The 16,289-nt window shown below is 42.3% G+C and overlaps 1 protein-coding gene across 1 annotated transcript in view; it reads left to right on the top strand.

Annotated features, from left to right (window-relative positions):
- Positions 1–5,512: 5,512 nt before the first annotated feature.
- The window catches only part of SLC25A30 (solute carrier family 25 member 30), a 23,574-nt gene continuing 12,797 nt past the window's right edge, over positions 5,513–16,289 (top strand). The window contains exons 1-6 of the mRNA XM_084617897.1: positions 5,513–5,634; positions 7,424–7,505; positions 8,931–9,078; positions 10,546–10,640; positions 10,984–11,069; positions 15,526–15,621. Of these exons, the coding sequence (XP_084474023.1) occupies positions 7,442–7,505; positions 8,931–9,078; positions 10,546–10,640; positions 10,984–11,069; positions 15,526–15,621 (489 nt within the window). The 5' untranslated portion in view covers positions 5,513–5,634; positions 7,424–7,441. The remainder of the gene's footprint in view (positions 5,635–7,423; positions 7,506–8,930; positions 9,079–10,545; positions 10,641–10,983; positions 11,070–15,525; positions 15,622–16,289) is intronic.

Raw genomic sequence — 16,289 nt, 5'->3', positions numbered from 1 at the left:
AAGGAGTAATGATCTCAAGTTGCAGTGAGGGAGGTTTAGGTTGGATATTAGGAAAAACTTTTTCACTAGGAGGGTGGTGAAGCACTGAAATGGGTTACCTAGGGAGGTGGTGGAATCTCCTTCCTTAGAAGTTTTCAAGGTCAGGCTTGACAAAGCCCTGGCTGGGATGATTTAGTTGGAGTTGGTCCAGCTTTGAGCAGGGGGTTGGACTAGATGACCTCCTGAGGTCCCTTCCAACCATGATATTCTATGATTCTGTGATTCTCAACTGTCAGTGTGGATCTCATTTTTTTATTGCTGCACTTGAACGCTGGGGGTGAGCTCTGTACACAGGTCCAGGAATGTGGCCTTGAACATCCAAAAGTTCTGCCGCCACTACTAGTCATCCCAAATCTGCATGACAATGTGATCCCACCAGTCCGTGCTTGTTTCTTGGGTCCAGAAACAGCACTTCAGTGTTTGCATAAGAACATAAGAATGGCCATACTGCGTCAGACCAAAGGTCCATCCAGCCCAGTATCCTGTCTTCCAACAGTGGCCATTGCCAGGTGCCCCAGAGGGAGTGAACCTAACAGGTAATGATCTAATGATCTCTCTCCTGCCATCCATCTCCACCCTCTGACAAACAGAGGCTAGGGACACCATTCCTTACCCATCCTGGCTAATAGCCATTAATCGACTTAACCTCCATGAATTTATCCAGTTCTCTTTTAAATCCTGTTATAGTCCTAGCCTTCTGTAGCTGGTCCATGGATGCCAACAACAACTTTGAATCACAGGCGCTAACTTTCAGCTTTCCCTGGGGGTGTGTCACCCCCACTTGGCTCTGCCCCACTCCGCCCCTTCCCAGAAGGCCTCACCCTTGCTCCACCTCTTCCCGACCCTCCTCCGCCCTCCCTGAGGCTCCACCCCAGCCCCGCCTCTTTTTGCCCCCACTCTTCCTCCTCCCCTGAGCGTGCCCCACCCTTGATCTGCCTCTTCCCACCCCCCGCTCTTTCCTCTCCCCGCAGCACCTCCCACCCGCCGCCGAACAGCTGATCGGCAGCGGGTGGGGGGAAGAGCTGATTGGCAGGTGGTTGGTGAGTACTGAGCACCCACTATTTTTTTCTGTGGGTGCTCCAGCCCCAGAACATCCACAGAGTTGGTGCTTATGCTTTGAATTGTTTCTTTCTATGTCCCACAGCAAGCTAGCCTCCAAGGACTCATGTTTCCCGTGGCTCCTCTTGTGGCTCTGCAAATACTGGAGGATCAGGTGCCCCATGCTCACAACGCTCATAACAATAGTGCAGAGATGCGCAGGATCCATGTCACAGATGGCGGACAGCAAGGAGGGACATGCAGGTTTGCATGGGTGATTTTGGAAAGAAGTGCAAATTATTATGGGATGCAGATGAAATTATGGGATGCAGAACACTGCATTATGGGATGTTGAACCCATGCTCCAAATCGCCCCTGAGCAACTAACTCTTTTTAGCCCCTGGAGCGTTGCAAAAATTTCCAAAACACTGCAGAATGGGGGTGAGTTGCACAGTGGGACAGCTATCCATGGTGCACTGCTCTCTGCATCAATACAAGTGCTCCTGGTGAGGATGCACATCGCTGACACAAGGACCGTAGTGTGGATGAGCATAAGGCATGTAGTAACTGTGGCAGCTGTCAGCCAGTGTAACTTAGGTCCACATAATTTTGTAGTACAGGCATGGCCTAAAATGGGATAAAGGTTGAATGACCTACTGCCATAGTTGGAAGAGTTCCTCTGTATGCAACATATTTGTTTACAGACTACAGCTGGAGGGTTCTGATTGCTTGGGGCTTCTTCTGGAAGATTATGTTATTATTGTCGATTCACATGAGGTACAATTTAATGTAATGTAATTTCCTCTGAATGCTGTAAAAGCCTCTTTCTTTGGAGATGTAAAACCAATCTCCCTACCACTTGGAGTCATTAAATATCACTTGGCCCTTTCCATGAGAGGTGAGCTGTTAACCTGTGTCCTTATCAAATTCGAGTTCAAGTAATTTCAGCCTGCCTCCCGACATAACGCCAGCAGATTCAGTTGGCTACTTAACTTCCTGTCCTAAACTGCTGTGCAGTATTTTTAAATAACTTCTGAATTCCTCCCCAGTTGTGTCTGCTTTTGAGTTGTGCTAAAGTAATTCCTATTTGTAAAACAAGTTGGGGATCCTTCAGGATGAAGGCACTATATGTACTGTTGCTTAATGCCATATATAGCTAATATGTTGCATGCAATAATGTCAATGGCCATATGCAAAGAAGCATTTTTATTTGGAATCAGTGTCATGTGACAGTAGTAAAGAATTATATACGGAGTTGCTTTGGTCTAACACTAAAAAAGATTCTTTACTAGAATTTTTTAAAAAAATGTTTAATCATAGACTATCAGGGTTGGAAGGGACCTCAGGAGGTCATCTAGTCCAACCCCCTGCTCAAAGCAGGACCAATCCCCAATTTTTGCCCCATATCCATAAATGGCCCCCTCAAGGATTGAACTCACAACCCTGGGTTTAGCAGGCCAAAGCTCAAACCACTGAGCTATCACTCCCTAAAGCTTCTCTCTCTCTCTGTCTCTCAGCTTCACTGTGCGTAGAGCATCTGTGTAGAACCTCTCCCAGCCCACTCATGCCTGGCTTCCTATGACAGATTTAAAGAAACAGAACACATGTCCTTACGCACAGTGCAGGAATCATGGTCGTCCAACTTTAATATGTGGAAAAGAATCTATGTCCCTATATGTGGTGGTGGGGAGGAGCAGAAGGTGGAAGGAGGGGAGAAATTTGCTCCTTAATAGGGTAGAGTTTAAATACCTGACAGACCTGCTTCCATCACGTGGAACCATATCAGAAAACAAATCTTAAATGTGCAGAGTAAAATGCCATTCTAGCAACATCTTGAAATAGACTTCTCGCAATAGTGGCAGGGGAGGTTAATTTTTGTCCAAGGTAATATAGGAATGACTTTCATTTGACCTCTGCTCCAGGGATTCTTGACACAAGCTGTAAGGTTTTCAATTGTATATTTCTTTACTCAGCCAGGTCTGTTTTAGTTTTCACTCTTGTGTAGGGCCAGGTACATTGCTGACCCTTAATAAATAATTACACCCAAAAAACTACACCACAAGGACATTATTGAGGTTGCAAAGTCAAGCAGTCAAATGCCAGAATTAAGGTTGGCTGTGCAACCTTATTTCAGTCCCTTGTGCATATGCATTAGGATACAGTCTTTAACTATATGATCACATACTATTTTTTTCCATAGGAACGTTGCCTCATTCAGTCCACATGGTTCCTACTGCCAGTCTCCTTGTCCAGGTAGTCCCAAGCTCCACAGCTCCTCATCTGATCTCAGTCCCTTCCAGGTTCCCAGTCACAGCCTCCTTGAGCAGCCAGTCCGAATTTCTGTCTCTCTACTCCCATCCCCGTCTCAGCAGCAGGCTTATCTCAGTATTCTCCTCCTCCCCCAGCTTTTGTCCCCTCTGCATTTGAATCAGGAAGCTTCCTCCTTCACATTGAATGGGCCCCAGCAACAGGGTCACTGAGTGCACAAGAAAGACCGGTTCCCTTCTCCCAGTTCCAGTTCCTGCTTGCCCCACCCTACCCCAGAGCAGCCATTACAGGGAAAATCTGGTTTCGCTCCTGTGTAACCCAGGGGGAAAGGAGGGAGCATGCTCCAGTCTCTCTGTGGGGATGGTGTATGTGCAGGCAGTTCACATATAGAAGCATGTTCAGTCTCTGTGAGGGTGGCACATGCACAGTCCTGTCTCATGCACAAGCTGTGAGGGGGTGGCATATGCAGTTTGGTCAGTACTAGGAGCTGTGAGTGGCTTGAGGATGCTCAGTAAGGACTGAATCTCAGAGATTTAGCTGATTTTTAGCTCTAAGTGTCTACTCAGATTTTTTAGGTTTCAGAGTAACAGCCATGTTAGTCTGTATTCGCAAAAAGAAAAGGAGTACTTGTGGCACCTTAGAGACTAACCAATTTATTTGAGCATAAGCTTTCATGCATCCGATGAAGTGAGCTGTAGCTCATGGAAGCTTACGCTCAAATTAATTGGTTAGTCTCTAAGGTGCCACAAGTCCTCCTTTTCTTTTTTCAGATTTTTTAAAGGCTTATAACTTGGCCAAATGTAGGTGGATTTTCATGGGGATGCCAAAAGGCACACCGCTGACACAAAGGCCACCCCACTTCCAAATTTCAAGTCCCTGCTCCAGAGCATGGGAGTGCTAGAGCTGTTCAAAGAAATGGTCACCAGAGTTTTTTAACTTGGACCAAATGTTTTTTCACTACCATGGGCGGTGGATATAAAAGGCCAGGGAAGGCTAAGCCTCCCCTAACCCAGGCTGTGGCCCAGCCCACACTCTGCCCTGAGGCCCCACCCTGGGGTCGGCCAGCGGGGGCTCTTCAGGCCGTTAGAGGCTCTTGGGGCTCCTTTGGGTGCTAGCCTCCCTGAAGGGGGTTTCACCGCCACCCATGTTCCCTACTGATTCTTGGAAATGGCTTCACTGTTTTGGCTGAAATTTCCAAAAAATTCATCCTGAGACAGACCTCCACATGGAAAATTTCAGCCCAAACAGTTATTGTTTGATACCAAAGAGGTACCAGCCCTGCCTGTAATAATGAAGGGGAGCCTGAATGAAGGTGGTTTCTAGCAGTGGAAAAGGTAGGGCTCTGTCATCACTACCATTCCTCTTGCTTCTCAAGAATCATTTGTATGCATGCAGCTGTGTTGGCTGGAGTGGATGGGGCAGGACTTATTTAAAACTGTTTGGAAGACTAGCTTGTAGCCGGGCCATCTACCTGTTGTGGGGCCCATTGGTGCCTGGGGTTAGTGGTCGAAGTGGTCCCGAGCCCAGGCGCTAACACCAGTGCCCTAAGTGTTCAGTCAGCACCCATTGTCATTGGGTGTAAGCACAAGGGGGTGGGCTCGGTCCTCACTTTATCAATCAGGTTTCACATGGGGTTTGCTGGTGGGTGCAACCCCGCTGTGTGTGTGTGTGTGTGTGTATATAAAAGAGGGCTCAGCTGCAGGAGCCCAGCGCTTTTCATTAGTAAATCTCAAAGTGTTTTACAAAGGTCAGAATTATCCCCATTGTACAGATGGGGAAATTGAGGCAGAGCGGTAACCGAGGCACAAGTGACTTGTCCAAGGTCTCCCAGTGCCAGAAAACCCAACTGCCCTGAAGAAGGGCATCATTTGGTTGGAGACACAGGGGCAGTGCCCGCCCTCCCCCCAGAAGAGCCTACTGTGCACATGGCTCTGTACGGGGCTGGAGTGGGGAGGGTTGAGACCTAAAGTCACCCCAGCAGCCCCTGTAAATAACCCCGGGGACAAAGGTCGCCTCAGCTCAGCCGCGCTCCGCCCCTCCCCCGCCCCATCGTGAGCCGGCACTGACGGGCAGCCCCGCACCGCTCCACCAATGGGAAGACGGGGCGCGGCTCGCGGCGGCTCGGGGGTTGGCGGCGGCGCGGGGTTGGCGCGCGGGGCGGCCTACGCAGGGCGCGGGCTGGCTGCGGAGGGTATAAATCCGCGGAGCAAAGCGGCTGCCGCGCCGTTTGATCCCGAGACCTCGGCGGGCCGGCGGGTTTGCTGGGACCCAGCGGGGCGGGCGCCGCCGGTAAGCGCGCGTGGGGGAGGGGAGCGGCCGGCCGGCCGGGGGCCCTGCCCGCGTGTGGCCGGCTGGGCTCTGGCGCGTCGCCCCGCGGCGGGGCCCTGCTGTGGGCACCGCTCCCGGCTGCCCGCGGGAGCCGCTGCGCCGGCGTCTCCTCGTGCTGGAGCCCGGGTCTGAAGCACCGTCCCGGTTTTCTCGGGCGGGCTCGCTGACAGTCCCGTGTCCGGCGGGTGCCGGACACTGGCCGGTGCGCGCCTCCAGCCGGCCTGCTTTCCCCTCCTCAGCCCGCGCTTCTGTCACGTTTGTCTTTACAAGTTAGCCTTGCAAGGAGGCTGACTGACGTTCCTGTTGTTGTCCCCCCTCCCTCCACCCCCGAATAAAAGCTTCAGCTCAGCTTTCTTGGGTGAAAGTGAAAACTGCCTCAGAGGGATGTGTCCTTGCCTCGGTGCCCCGCTTCACGGCATGCGTCGAGAGAGGTGCTGCCGTTCGGCCTTGCTTTCGGCAGCAGAGATCTCCTCTCCTCCTGGTGCCTTCCCAGTTTTTCAGGGGAGAGGACTAGGACAGGCTATAGGCTGACAAGTGCAGGGAGCAAAGATGGCTTGATTTTGTACCACTTGTCTTTGGAAAACTACTAACATGTGCTGTCAGCTCTGTTAAAAACCACAGGGATAATAGTGAGAGCAGGATGAATTCCCATGTAGATTTGGGCATTGGGTAAAATATTTGAAATCTCTGTCTAGTAGCTTTTTCTTGTCCTGAGACCATTGGAAAACTGGTGTCTCAAATAATTCCTGCATAAAATAATGTGATAGGAGGGTCTGCTTTCAGACTTGCTGAGAGTCTGCTGCTTCCATTAAATTCATTTGGAGTTCTGGATTCTCCACACTTCTGAACATAAGGCCCAAGATCAAGAAGGTTTCTTCCTTTTTTTTTTTTTGCTTTGGCAAATATGGAAGATACCAACACTAGTGACTATGTGCCTCCCACCCTCCCCCGTCAGATTTATAAAATGAATGTTGCCTATAGAGAAGGTAGGTCATGTATTGTACCCAGCATTTTTCATAATAAAAGAACAAGCACATTCAGTAACACTGAAATGCAAATATCTAGATATTTGTATGCACATATGCTAGTAAGCCAATGCTACCTGTTTCTTGGTTGTAGAGTTAACTTTTTCATTGCAAAAGAACAGACCCAAAAAATTCAGTAATGACTTACTTAAAAATCACACTGGATATGAAGCCATAGTCCGATTAATATTCGCTCAGCTAGAATTGTAGAAACATGGGAGGGGAGGCACTTTTTTGATCTTAAAGGTCAATCATAATAGTATTGAGTTCTGTGCGCCTAAAATTATCCCTGATAAGTATTTGTCTTAGCCTTTTACAATCAAGGTATTGGTAGTCAAAACGGTTGTTGAATATCCCGATTCAAATCCAGATGTGTGACAGCATTGTTAACTGTCTTTCTCCCAACCAGAAAGTCAATTAAGTATCACATTCTTCTTCTAAATTTTCTGAAGGTTAATGTTTTAATTGATAATGCATTTGAGTTTGTTTTAAAATGTTCTGTTATAAGCATGCCAAGCTTCCTAATGTGTAACACAGTGCTTTGCTGTCTACTGTACTGTGACACACATAGTCTAGATCCCTTGCTGCTGTAGTAAAAAAATAAATGCATTTGAGGGAGGAATATTAGTAATAAGTTCAGAATATTGAGCAATGTAGTTCCCCTAAAAATACTAAGATTTTGTATCTTTCGAATACCTAATAAAAGCCATTGCTGCCTCTTGTAGAAAGAAGAATCCAGAAGAATGTCTGCACTGAACTGGAAGCCATTTGTTTATGGAGGCTTAGCTTCAATCACCGCAGAATGTGGTAAGAAGTTAATCTTCTAACTGTTTGCATGACTTATTCTACATTAGGAGGTTCAGTTTCAACTCTCAAATGTATCTAATGTGAAAAATAAAATAGCTACTGCAGTAGATTACTAACTTGCATTTAAAGTGCTTCCAGAAGAACTTAAATTTTGAAGGGCTATTGTTGCTTTTTGTCTAATGTGTATTGTTGAAGGAAGGGAAAAAAATAGTCACCAACCCAATTAATGATACTCAAGTGTTTTCATATTGCCAAATAAAAGTTTGTCATGTTAACTTCTTTTTTTAAAGAAAAAGGAATTATTTGCTCCACGATATCCTAGAGCACTTCTTAAATTTTTATTGAAGGGGGAAGCCTTGAATGCTGGATTTTTTTATGTGAATGTATGTGGAGATCTGGAAGTGTGGTACTGGAAATAGTACTGATCTTATTGGCTTTAGGTCTCATGTGACAAGTAGTTTCAATTTAGTCTGTCGAATTTTTGAACAGAACTTTACAGATGTTAAAGATATAGAAAATAGAAATAACAGCAGTCAAGTAAATGGTGAACTAGTGTTGCATCTGCACTTTTTTATATGAAAATTTTCATGGTTATTTATAGCTGTCCAATACAGTATTATGATAAAATATGGTAGTGATCTCATAAGAGGTTAAAATGCAAATAGAGATTATCGGGGATAGATGTGAGGAAGCAGCCATTTCTTCCTCAGGCCTCAAGAGAATTTGTTTAACATGTTATCAGGAGCAATTTTTTTTGGAAGGAATCATTTTCTTAAGATTTGCAGACAATAAGTGCTCATATGGTTTCTGATTCCCAAAATGTTTGCCCTTGTGTACAGCTTGAAACATCTAACAGTAAAATAAAATCATGATAGCCTTTCAATTCACTTACCATGTGTATAATTTAGCATGCACACAGTCTAGATTGGCTGAATCACATTTTTCACTAACTACAAGTAACACAACACATCAGTGCAACTACAGATATGAACAAGGATTGCTTATGAGTAAGGGTCTTCAGAATTTGGCTCTAAATAGGTGCAGTTTAAGAGCAGACTCCCAAAGTTAATTTTCTGTGAGATTATACATCAATAGCTGTGTTGTTACTTGTAGTTAGTGAAAATGATCAAGGGGATTTGCAGGTCCAGGCCTTCAGTTTCTTATGTGGTTTGTAGCAGAAGTTCCTGTTTTGAGTCTATATAACTTGATATTGAAGCACTGGCTGCCACTGTAGAGCTCTCCATAAAGCCATTTGAATGTAAATGACTGGCTCTGTTAGCCTGCAACTAATTATACATTTTCTTTAGTCTTTAGAAAACACTGAGGTTCTGCATTATGTTAACATTTTGGTTTATGATGTATCTGCTTTGGGTAGACAAATGTTTCATGTTAAATTAATATACTTTTTCCTCCCCTGACTTTAAGGTACTTTCCCAATTGATCTCACCAAAACACGTCTCCAGGTTCAAGGTCAAACTAATGATGCCAAATTTAAAGAGATTCGTTACAGAGGAATGGTGCATGCACTAGTGAGGATATGGAAAGAAGAAGGGTTGAAAGCACTGTATTCTGGGTAAAATAAAATATACTTTATGTAACCAGTTTGCATTTGTGAATTTTGGGACAGTTTATGAAAAAATACTGTCACATACAATGGTATTGGATTTTAACTAAAAAAAAAAAAAAAAATTTATTGCCCCACTTAAAAAAGAGATCATGAGGGAGAGGCAGGCCATATCTGACAAAGTATTTGAATAGAAATGGTTCAGAATATAGGGCATAATTTCAAAGTACAATATTTTTACATCATGGTAATTGCTGTGTGAATGGCATTTTATTTTTTAATAAACTTTACCCACTGTAGTAGAAGGGAGGTTTTTTGTAGTTCGCTTTGAGATCGTAGGTGTACTGTTATAACTGTAGTTCACAATGCATTATATTTTTGGAAAATGCATCCGAATAGACCAATAAAATACCATATAACTTCCATGTAAGTTATTGTGAAAAGTCATTTTTACTATTATATCATACGATAAACCCTCTATCAGCTAATGTAAGTCAGATACTTCATTTCATATTAGTGATGGCAAAAGTAAATTTAAATCCCAACTTCCTTCACCAAGTGATAACTAACTTCATTTGTGTGGTGGTGTTGGGAATCCATTTGTAGGGTTAACATCTCTACTGAACTGATGATTAATACAAGCATGAGCTAGCATAGAAATGAAGAGTGAGTGTGGTACGTTTGTATTAGAGCTTAGGTGTAGTAAACTCGTAGTAGCAAAATTATCTCATGTCATAGTATATCGTCGCACATGCAATGCATCAATTATAACAATAGCAGTAAAAGTCCATTTGACTTTCACTGTTGTGATTTTTATAGGGCATTAGATTAAAAAATCCTGTTTCTTATGAAATCAATGATTACCTTATTTTTAAGAGATTTGTTTTCCTACACAAAAGTGAAAAACTGGTATTCTCTCATTGTAGCTGACATAATATTGAAACATGCATGTGCTGTGCATATATGTATTCAAATGTAGCTTTTATACTTTAGCGACATGTTTTAAACTCGCACTGTTAATGTCAGGCGATACTTTCAAAGTACCACATCAAGTTACAGGAAATTATAATTACTGTTTTAATACGTTATTCAGAGAATATCTTTTGTTCTGTATACATTGATTTTTAGATTTTTAGCTCGTTGCCAAGCAGGAAATGATTGCCAAATCAGTACCAGTGTTCATTATGGCAATCACTGTGGTTAGGGTTTTTCCTCAGCCCTTTTAAAAGGGTCGGTAGTACCACCGGACCTTCATTTCTTCCATGCTTGAATATAATTTTTACTGCAGGCCTTCCCCCTATCTGTCCTGGTTCTGAAATCATCTGGTTTAAGTGAACAAACCTTTCACTTTTACTGTATACCCTGAGTTCAGCCTATCCTACTCTTAAAAATTCATTGAATAAACCGTATTTGTGGGTCCCGAGACTTCAGGAAGCTTTGAATGTATACATTATCTGCTTCTTCCTATTTTTATAGGATTGCCCCTGCAATGTTACGCCAGGCTTCGTATGGAACAATAAAAATAGGCACTTACCAAAGCTTGAAGAGAGTATTTGTTGAGCAACCAGAAGGTGAGCGGGTTTTTCAGCTTTGTTACGACTGCTTGCTAATATATTTCATCTAAAGTTGTTTATATTGTTTCAATATCAGTCATATGATGCATACATACATTGTATTGTATCAATGAAATGTATGTATGCATCAGCTTTATATTCATTTCAAAAATGCTTCTGCAAATGAAATTCCAACAAAAATTGAGCTATCTTAAAAACAAAAAGAATTGACTTTGAGGGTTTGGCTACTTACTTTCAACTGCCTCTTTCATTAAAGAAGGTAAAGCATTGACTTGCACTTGATGTCTTATCACAGTGTAAAAGCCTGTGGCTGAGAATTTGTTTTTGCTTCTGGAAATAGATGAAACCCTGGTGGTAAATGTATTGTGTGGCATTCTTTCGGGGGTGATTTCATCATCTATTGCCAACCCTACAGATGTTTTGAAGGTAAGTGATCTTTTTTATCAAGTTTCTATTTTCGGCATAGGTTCCTTTGTATTCTTGAGATGAGAACAGTCTACTGATAAGAACATAAGAATGGCCATACTGGTTCAGACCAAAGGTTCATCCAGCCCAGTAGCCTGTCTACAGTGGCCAATGCTAGGTGCCCCAGAGGGAGTGAACCCAATGGGTAATGATCAAGTGATCTCTCTCCTGCCATCCATCTCTACCCTCTGACAAACAGAGGCTAGGGACACCATTCCTTACCCATCCTGGCTAATAGCCATTAATGGACTTAACCTCCATGAATTTATCCAGTTCTCTTTTAAACCGGGTTATAGTCCTTGCCTTCACAACCTCCTTGGGCAAGGAGTTCCACTGGTTGACCTTGCGCTGAGTGAAGAAGAACTTCCTTTTATTTGTTTTAAACATGCTGCCCATTAATTTCATTTGGTGCCCCTAGTTCTTATATTGGAACAAGTAAATACCTTTTCCTTATTCACTTCCTCCACACCACTCATGATTTTATATACCTCTATCATATCCCCCCTTAGTCTCCTCTTTTCCAAGCTGAAAAATCCTCGCCTCTTTAATCTCTCCTCATATGGGACCCATTCCAAACCCCTAATCATTTTAGTTGCCCTTTTCTGAACCTTTTCTAATGCCAGTATATCTTTTTTTTGAGATGAGGGGACCATATCTGTACGCAGTATTCAAGATGTGGGCGTGCCATGGATTTCTATAAGGGCAATAAGATATTCTCAGTCTTATTCTCTATACCTTTTTTAATGATTCCTAATATCCTGTTTGCTTTTTTGACTGCCACTGCACCCTATGTGGAAGTTTCAGAGAACTATCTACAATGACTCCAAGATCTTTCTCCTGTTTAGTTGTAGCTAAATTAGCCCCCATCATATTGTATGTATAATATTTGGGGTTTTTTCCCATGTGCATTACTTACATTTTTCCTCATGAAATTTCATTTGCCTTTTTGTTGCCCAATCACTTAGTTTCATGAAATCTTTTTGAAGTTCTTCACAGTCTGCTTTGGCCTTAACTATCTTGAGCAGTTTAGTATTGTCTGCAAACTTTGCCACCTCACTGTTTACCCCTTTCTCCAGATCATTTATGAATAAGTTGAATAGGATTGGTCCTAGGACTGACCCTTGGGGAACACCACTAGTTACCCCTCTCCATTCTGAATATTTACCATTTATTCCTACCTTTTGTTCCATGTCTTCTAACCAGTTCTCAATCCATGAAAGGCTCTTCCCTCTTATCCCATGAGAACTTAATTTACATAATAGCCTTTGGTGAGGGACCTTGTCAAAGGCTTTCTGGAAATCTAAGTACACTATGTCCACTGGATCCCCCCTTGTCCACATGTTTGTTGGCCCCTTCAAAGAACTCTAATAGATTAGTAAGACATGATCTCCCTTTACAGAAACCATGCTGACTTTTGCACAACAATTTATGGTCTTCTATGTTGTTGACTATTTTATTCTTTACTATTGTTTCAACTAATTTGCCCGATACTGATGTTAGACTTACCAGTCTGTAATTGCCAGGATCACCTCTAGATTCCTTCTTAAATATTGGTGTTATATTAGCTACCTTCCAGTCATTGGGTACAGTAGCTGATTTAAAGGACAGGTTACAAACCATAGTTCCGCAATTTCACATTTGAGTTTTCAGAACTCTTGCGTGAAAGCCATCTGGTCCCAGTGACTTGTTACTGTTAAATTTCTCAATTAATTCCAAAACATCCTCTAGTGACACTTCAATCTGTGACAATTCCTCAGATTTGTCACCTACAAAAGATGGCTCAGCTTTGGGAATCTCCCTAACATCCTCGTCCGTGAAGACTGAAGCAAAGAATTCATATAGTTTCTCTAGAATGACTTTGTCATCTTTAAGTGCTCCTTTTGTATCTTGATCATCCAGGGGCCCCACTGGTTGTTTAGCAGGCTTCCTGCTTCTGATGTACTTAAAAAAAACATTTTGTTATTACCTTTTGAGTTTTTGGCTAGCTGTTCTTCAGACTCGTTTTTGGCTTTTCTTATTACATTTTTACATTTAATTTGGCAGTGTTTATGCTCCTTTCTATTTACATCACTAGGATTTGACTTCCATTTTTTAAAAGATGCCTTTATCTCTCACTGCTTCTTTTACATGATGATCATTGCATGCTGTGTTCTATTGCTTCAAATATACTCACTTTGAAATTACTTACTGAGTAATTCAGAGGTTCCTGGGGAAAAACTGAACTGTAGAAATTTCCCTCCAGGCATGCTGGTCAGCTGGAGGCATGCAATTTGATGAAATCCGTGTCCTTGGAGGCAAGGAGAAACACTTGATTGATTACTTTTTTCTTGCTTCAGAACACAATGAACTACTAAAGTGCTTTCCCTGCCCCCCTTTTGCTCCAAACTTGACATGCTGAAGCTGTACTCTAAATTTAAAGAAATCAGTGTAAGTTGACCTGGACAACTTACAATGCTGTTCATTTGGAAGTATGTAAAGGACTACTTACCAATCACTGACATCCAGAAATCTCTAGGTTGGAAGAAGCATTAGGGTTCTAGAAAAAAAATCCAGTAGGTTAGGATCTCTATTCTGTCACCTATGGAAAAACTAGTAGCACAGTGTCCCTTTGAAACAATGCCCCTGCATGGTACATTAATGACTTAAGCAGAGTGCCACTTAGTGAAATCACCAACACCACATTTTCAGCAACTGTTTTAAAATTTGTGATTATCTCCTGTCCAAGTACTGGTAAGGTTGATCCTATTTAACTTACAAGATCATGGCCTGAGATTACTTGGCTGCTTCTGCACATGCTAAAGTTTTCTGAGGATTGAGGGGAAAAACGTTGCTTTTTACATAGTGCCTAATTTTAGTCCTCCTTCCTTCAAATAAAATAGAATGAAAACAAATTGTTTAAAACTTCCCATTTCATAGAAGGGGTAGTGGAAGTATCAACACAGGTAAGCCTTTATTGGCTCTATTCTGGAATTATAGCATACAATGTGACAGAGGACAATACCCTGGACAAACTTTAATGAATTAAGTTAAATGTCACTGGAGTTCATTGTATTTAAAAATGCAATTGTTTGCGTTAGAGATTGTGTACAACTTTTTAGGAGGGTGATGCTAACATAATTCTTCTGGTTATTGGCCCTTTGAAGCTGCCTCTGCAGAACTTCATATATACTAGGTCAAACTGGTTTCTCCAGGAACCAATGGACAAAGAAAGATTTTTGGATAAATAGCCTGGTTTTAAACAGGTTCAGGGCCTTTCTAACCTGGAAACAGACAGGACTTCTGGTCCAAGGTGGGTCCCAATCTTTAGGGAAGGGTTGGAAGGACTGTGATCTACTGAGGGCACATAATCTGAGCACTTGTTCTGAGTTGAAGGTGTGATCAATTTATGACCATAGGGAGCACTGCTATGTGGGTGGGATTTGAAGGACTAATCACCAATTAGAATACTTGTTGTAGTGTGGGGGTGATCTCTGGCAAGCTTTTTAGCATGCACGTATGTTTTCATGTTTTTAGTGTTTTCTCTGTAATGCTTTCTACCTTAAGAATAAATCTGCTTGCTTAGAAATAGCCATGTGATAACTCACAACTGACAATCACACTGTACTCTCAGGTGAGACTTGAATCATGCCTGCTTACAGCCTCTTTCTGAGAATCACATGGTCAGGAGTCTGTGCAGCCTGTAAATACCCCAGTTAGAAGGGAGAGAGATGCATGTCTCCCCTGAAGAGGCAATGGTTGGGGAGCTGGAAGCCTAGAGGGGTGTGCCCTTGCTGGATTGTAGAGGGAGAATACAGCTGCAGTTTCCCTGAACTTGTGACAGGCTCTATTCTGGAGTGATGATATGCATGCTGGGCTGGGTGACAACACTAACTCCTAAAATTAGGGGTGAATTCTCATTTGCTTGTCACACTTACCATGAATCCAGCAGTTTGTCCTTGAAAAATCAGTCTTTAATTTCAAATCCAAAAAGTAAAGTACATAGTTCTTCCCAGCTGAAACTCTCATCGTATTGACCTTTTGTATTAAGATGTAGCTGGTGAGTTCAAGGGAGAACACTGTAAAGGACACCATGCAGAAGTCTTCTGTCAATCTAATCTACATGTTAGTGCACCAATTCAAAAATAGCAGTGATTTGTGGTAACTAATCTAAAAGCTACACCAACTACTAGTTCAAATTCAACTGTTCCAAATATAGCAGCTGCACTTGAAGGATAGCTGATATGTATCTACAGATAGGTGGTACTACCATGATGCAGTCAGTCCATACTTGTATAGTTAAGAAGCAGAGATCATATTTTAAAAATGTTTTAAACTGTAATGTTTTGCAGTGCCTCTTCATAATGTTGAGAAACTAAACTAAATTATAATTTTCAGTGTTTGAAAACTGATAACTGCTTTTTGTTTTGGGCTGCCTTAGATCAGAATGCAGGCCCAAGGCAGTGTGATTCAAGGAGGAATGATGGGCAATTTCATACAAATTTACCAAAAAGAAGGCACTAGAGGACTATGGAAAGTAAGTTCTTCAGCTATTACACTAACTCTTCCGAGGTTGTTCTTGCAATAGTAAGTTTAAAAAAAAAATCCATTTACTGTTCTACATATTGTTGCATATAGCTCTGCAATGTCTGCCAAAATATTGGTGTAAGATGTACCTAAAGTTGTATATATGTATATTAATATTTTTAACTGCTATATTACTTGCCATTCAAGGATTTCAAAAGCACTTGAGAAGTATTAATCTATGTAGATAGACTCATCACCTCTTTGGAATATTATCTCCATTTTACAAAAAGTGTAGTGTACAAGAGTGAGAGTTTATGGACATACTAGGGCATTGTTCGGGTTACGTTGGCATGACCCTTAACTCTTCACTTCCTGGTTTTCAGAGGTTTGAATGTCACTAAACTTGACATTCTGGAAGGGTTCAAGACATCACTGAGCAAAGTTAACTCCAGATTAATGAAGTTTCTTGTCAGCGAACTTCCTAGTTTGAGTAATTTTTTGTAGGAGTTAGTGGTCATTTACGCAGTTGTAGTTATTTCATAGGTTTGCAGTTGAGATGCTAGCACGGCTGGTGGTGATGTCTAGCTCACAGCCTTTTTCATCAGAAGATCACAAAACACTTTACAAAGGAGGTTAACAACATTATATTGTTCACCCAGCAGGTCAGTGTCATAGCCA

Source organism: Lepidochelys olivacea, assembly GCF_965140295.1.
Source record: "Lepidochelys olivacea isolate rLepOli2 genome assembly, chromosome: 1".
Taxonomy (NCBI): Eukaryota; Metazoa; Chordata; order Testudines; family Cheloniidae; genus Lepidochelys; species Lepidochelys olivacea.
This window is presented reverse-complemented; position numbering and strand designations above follow the sequence as displayed.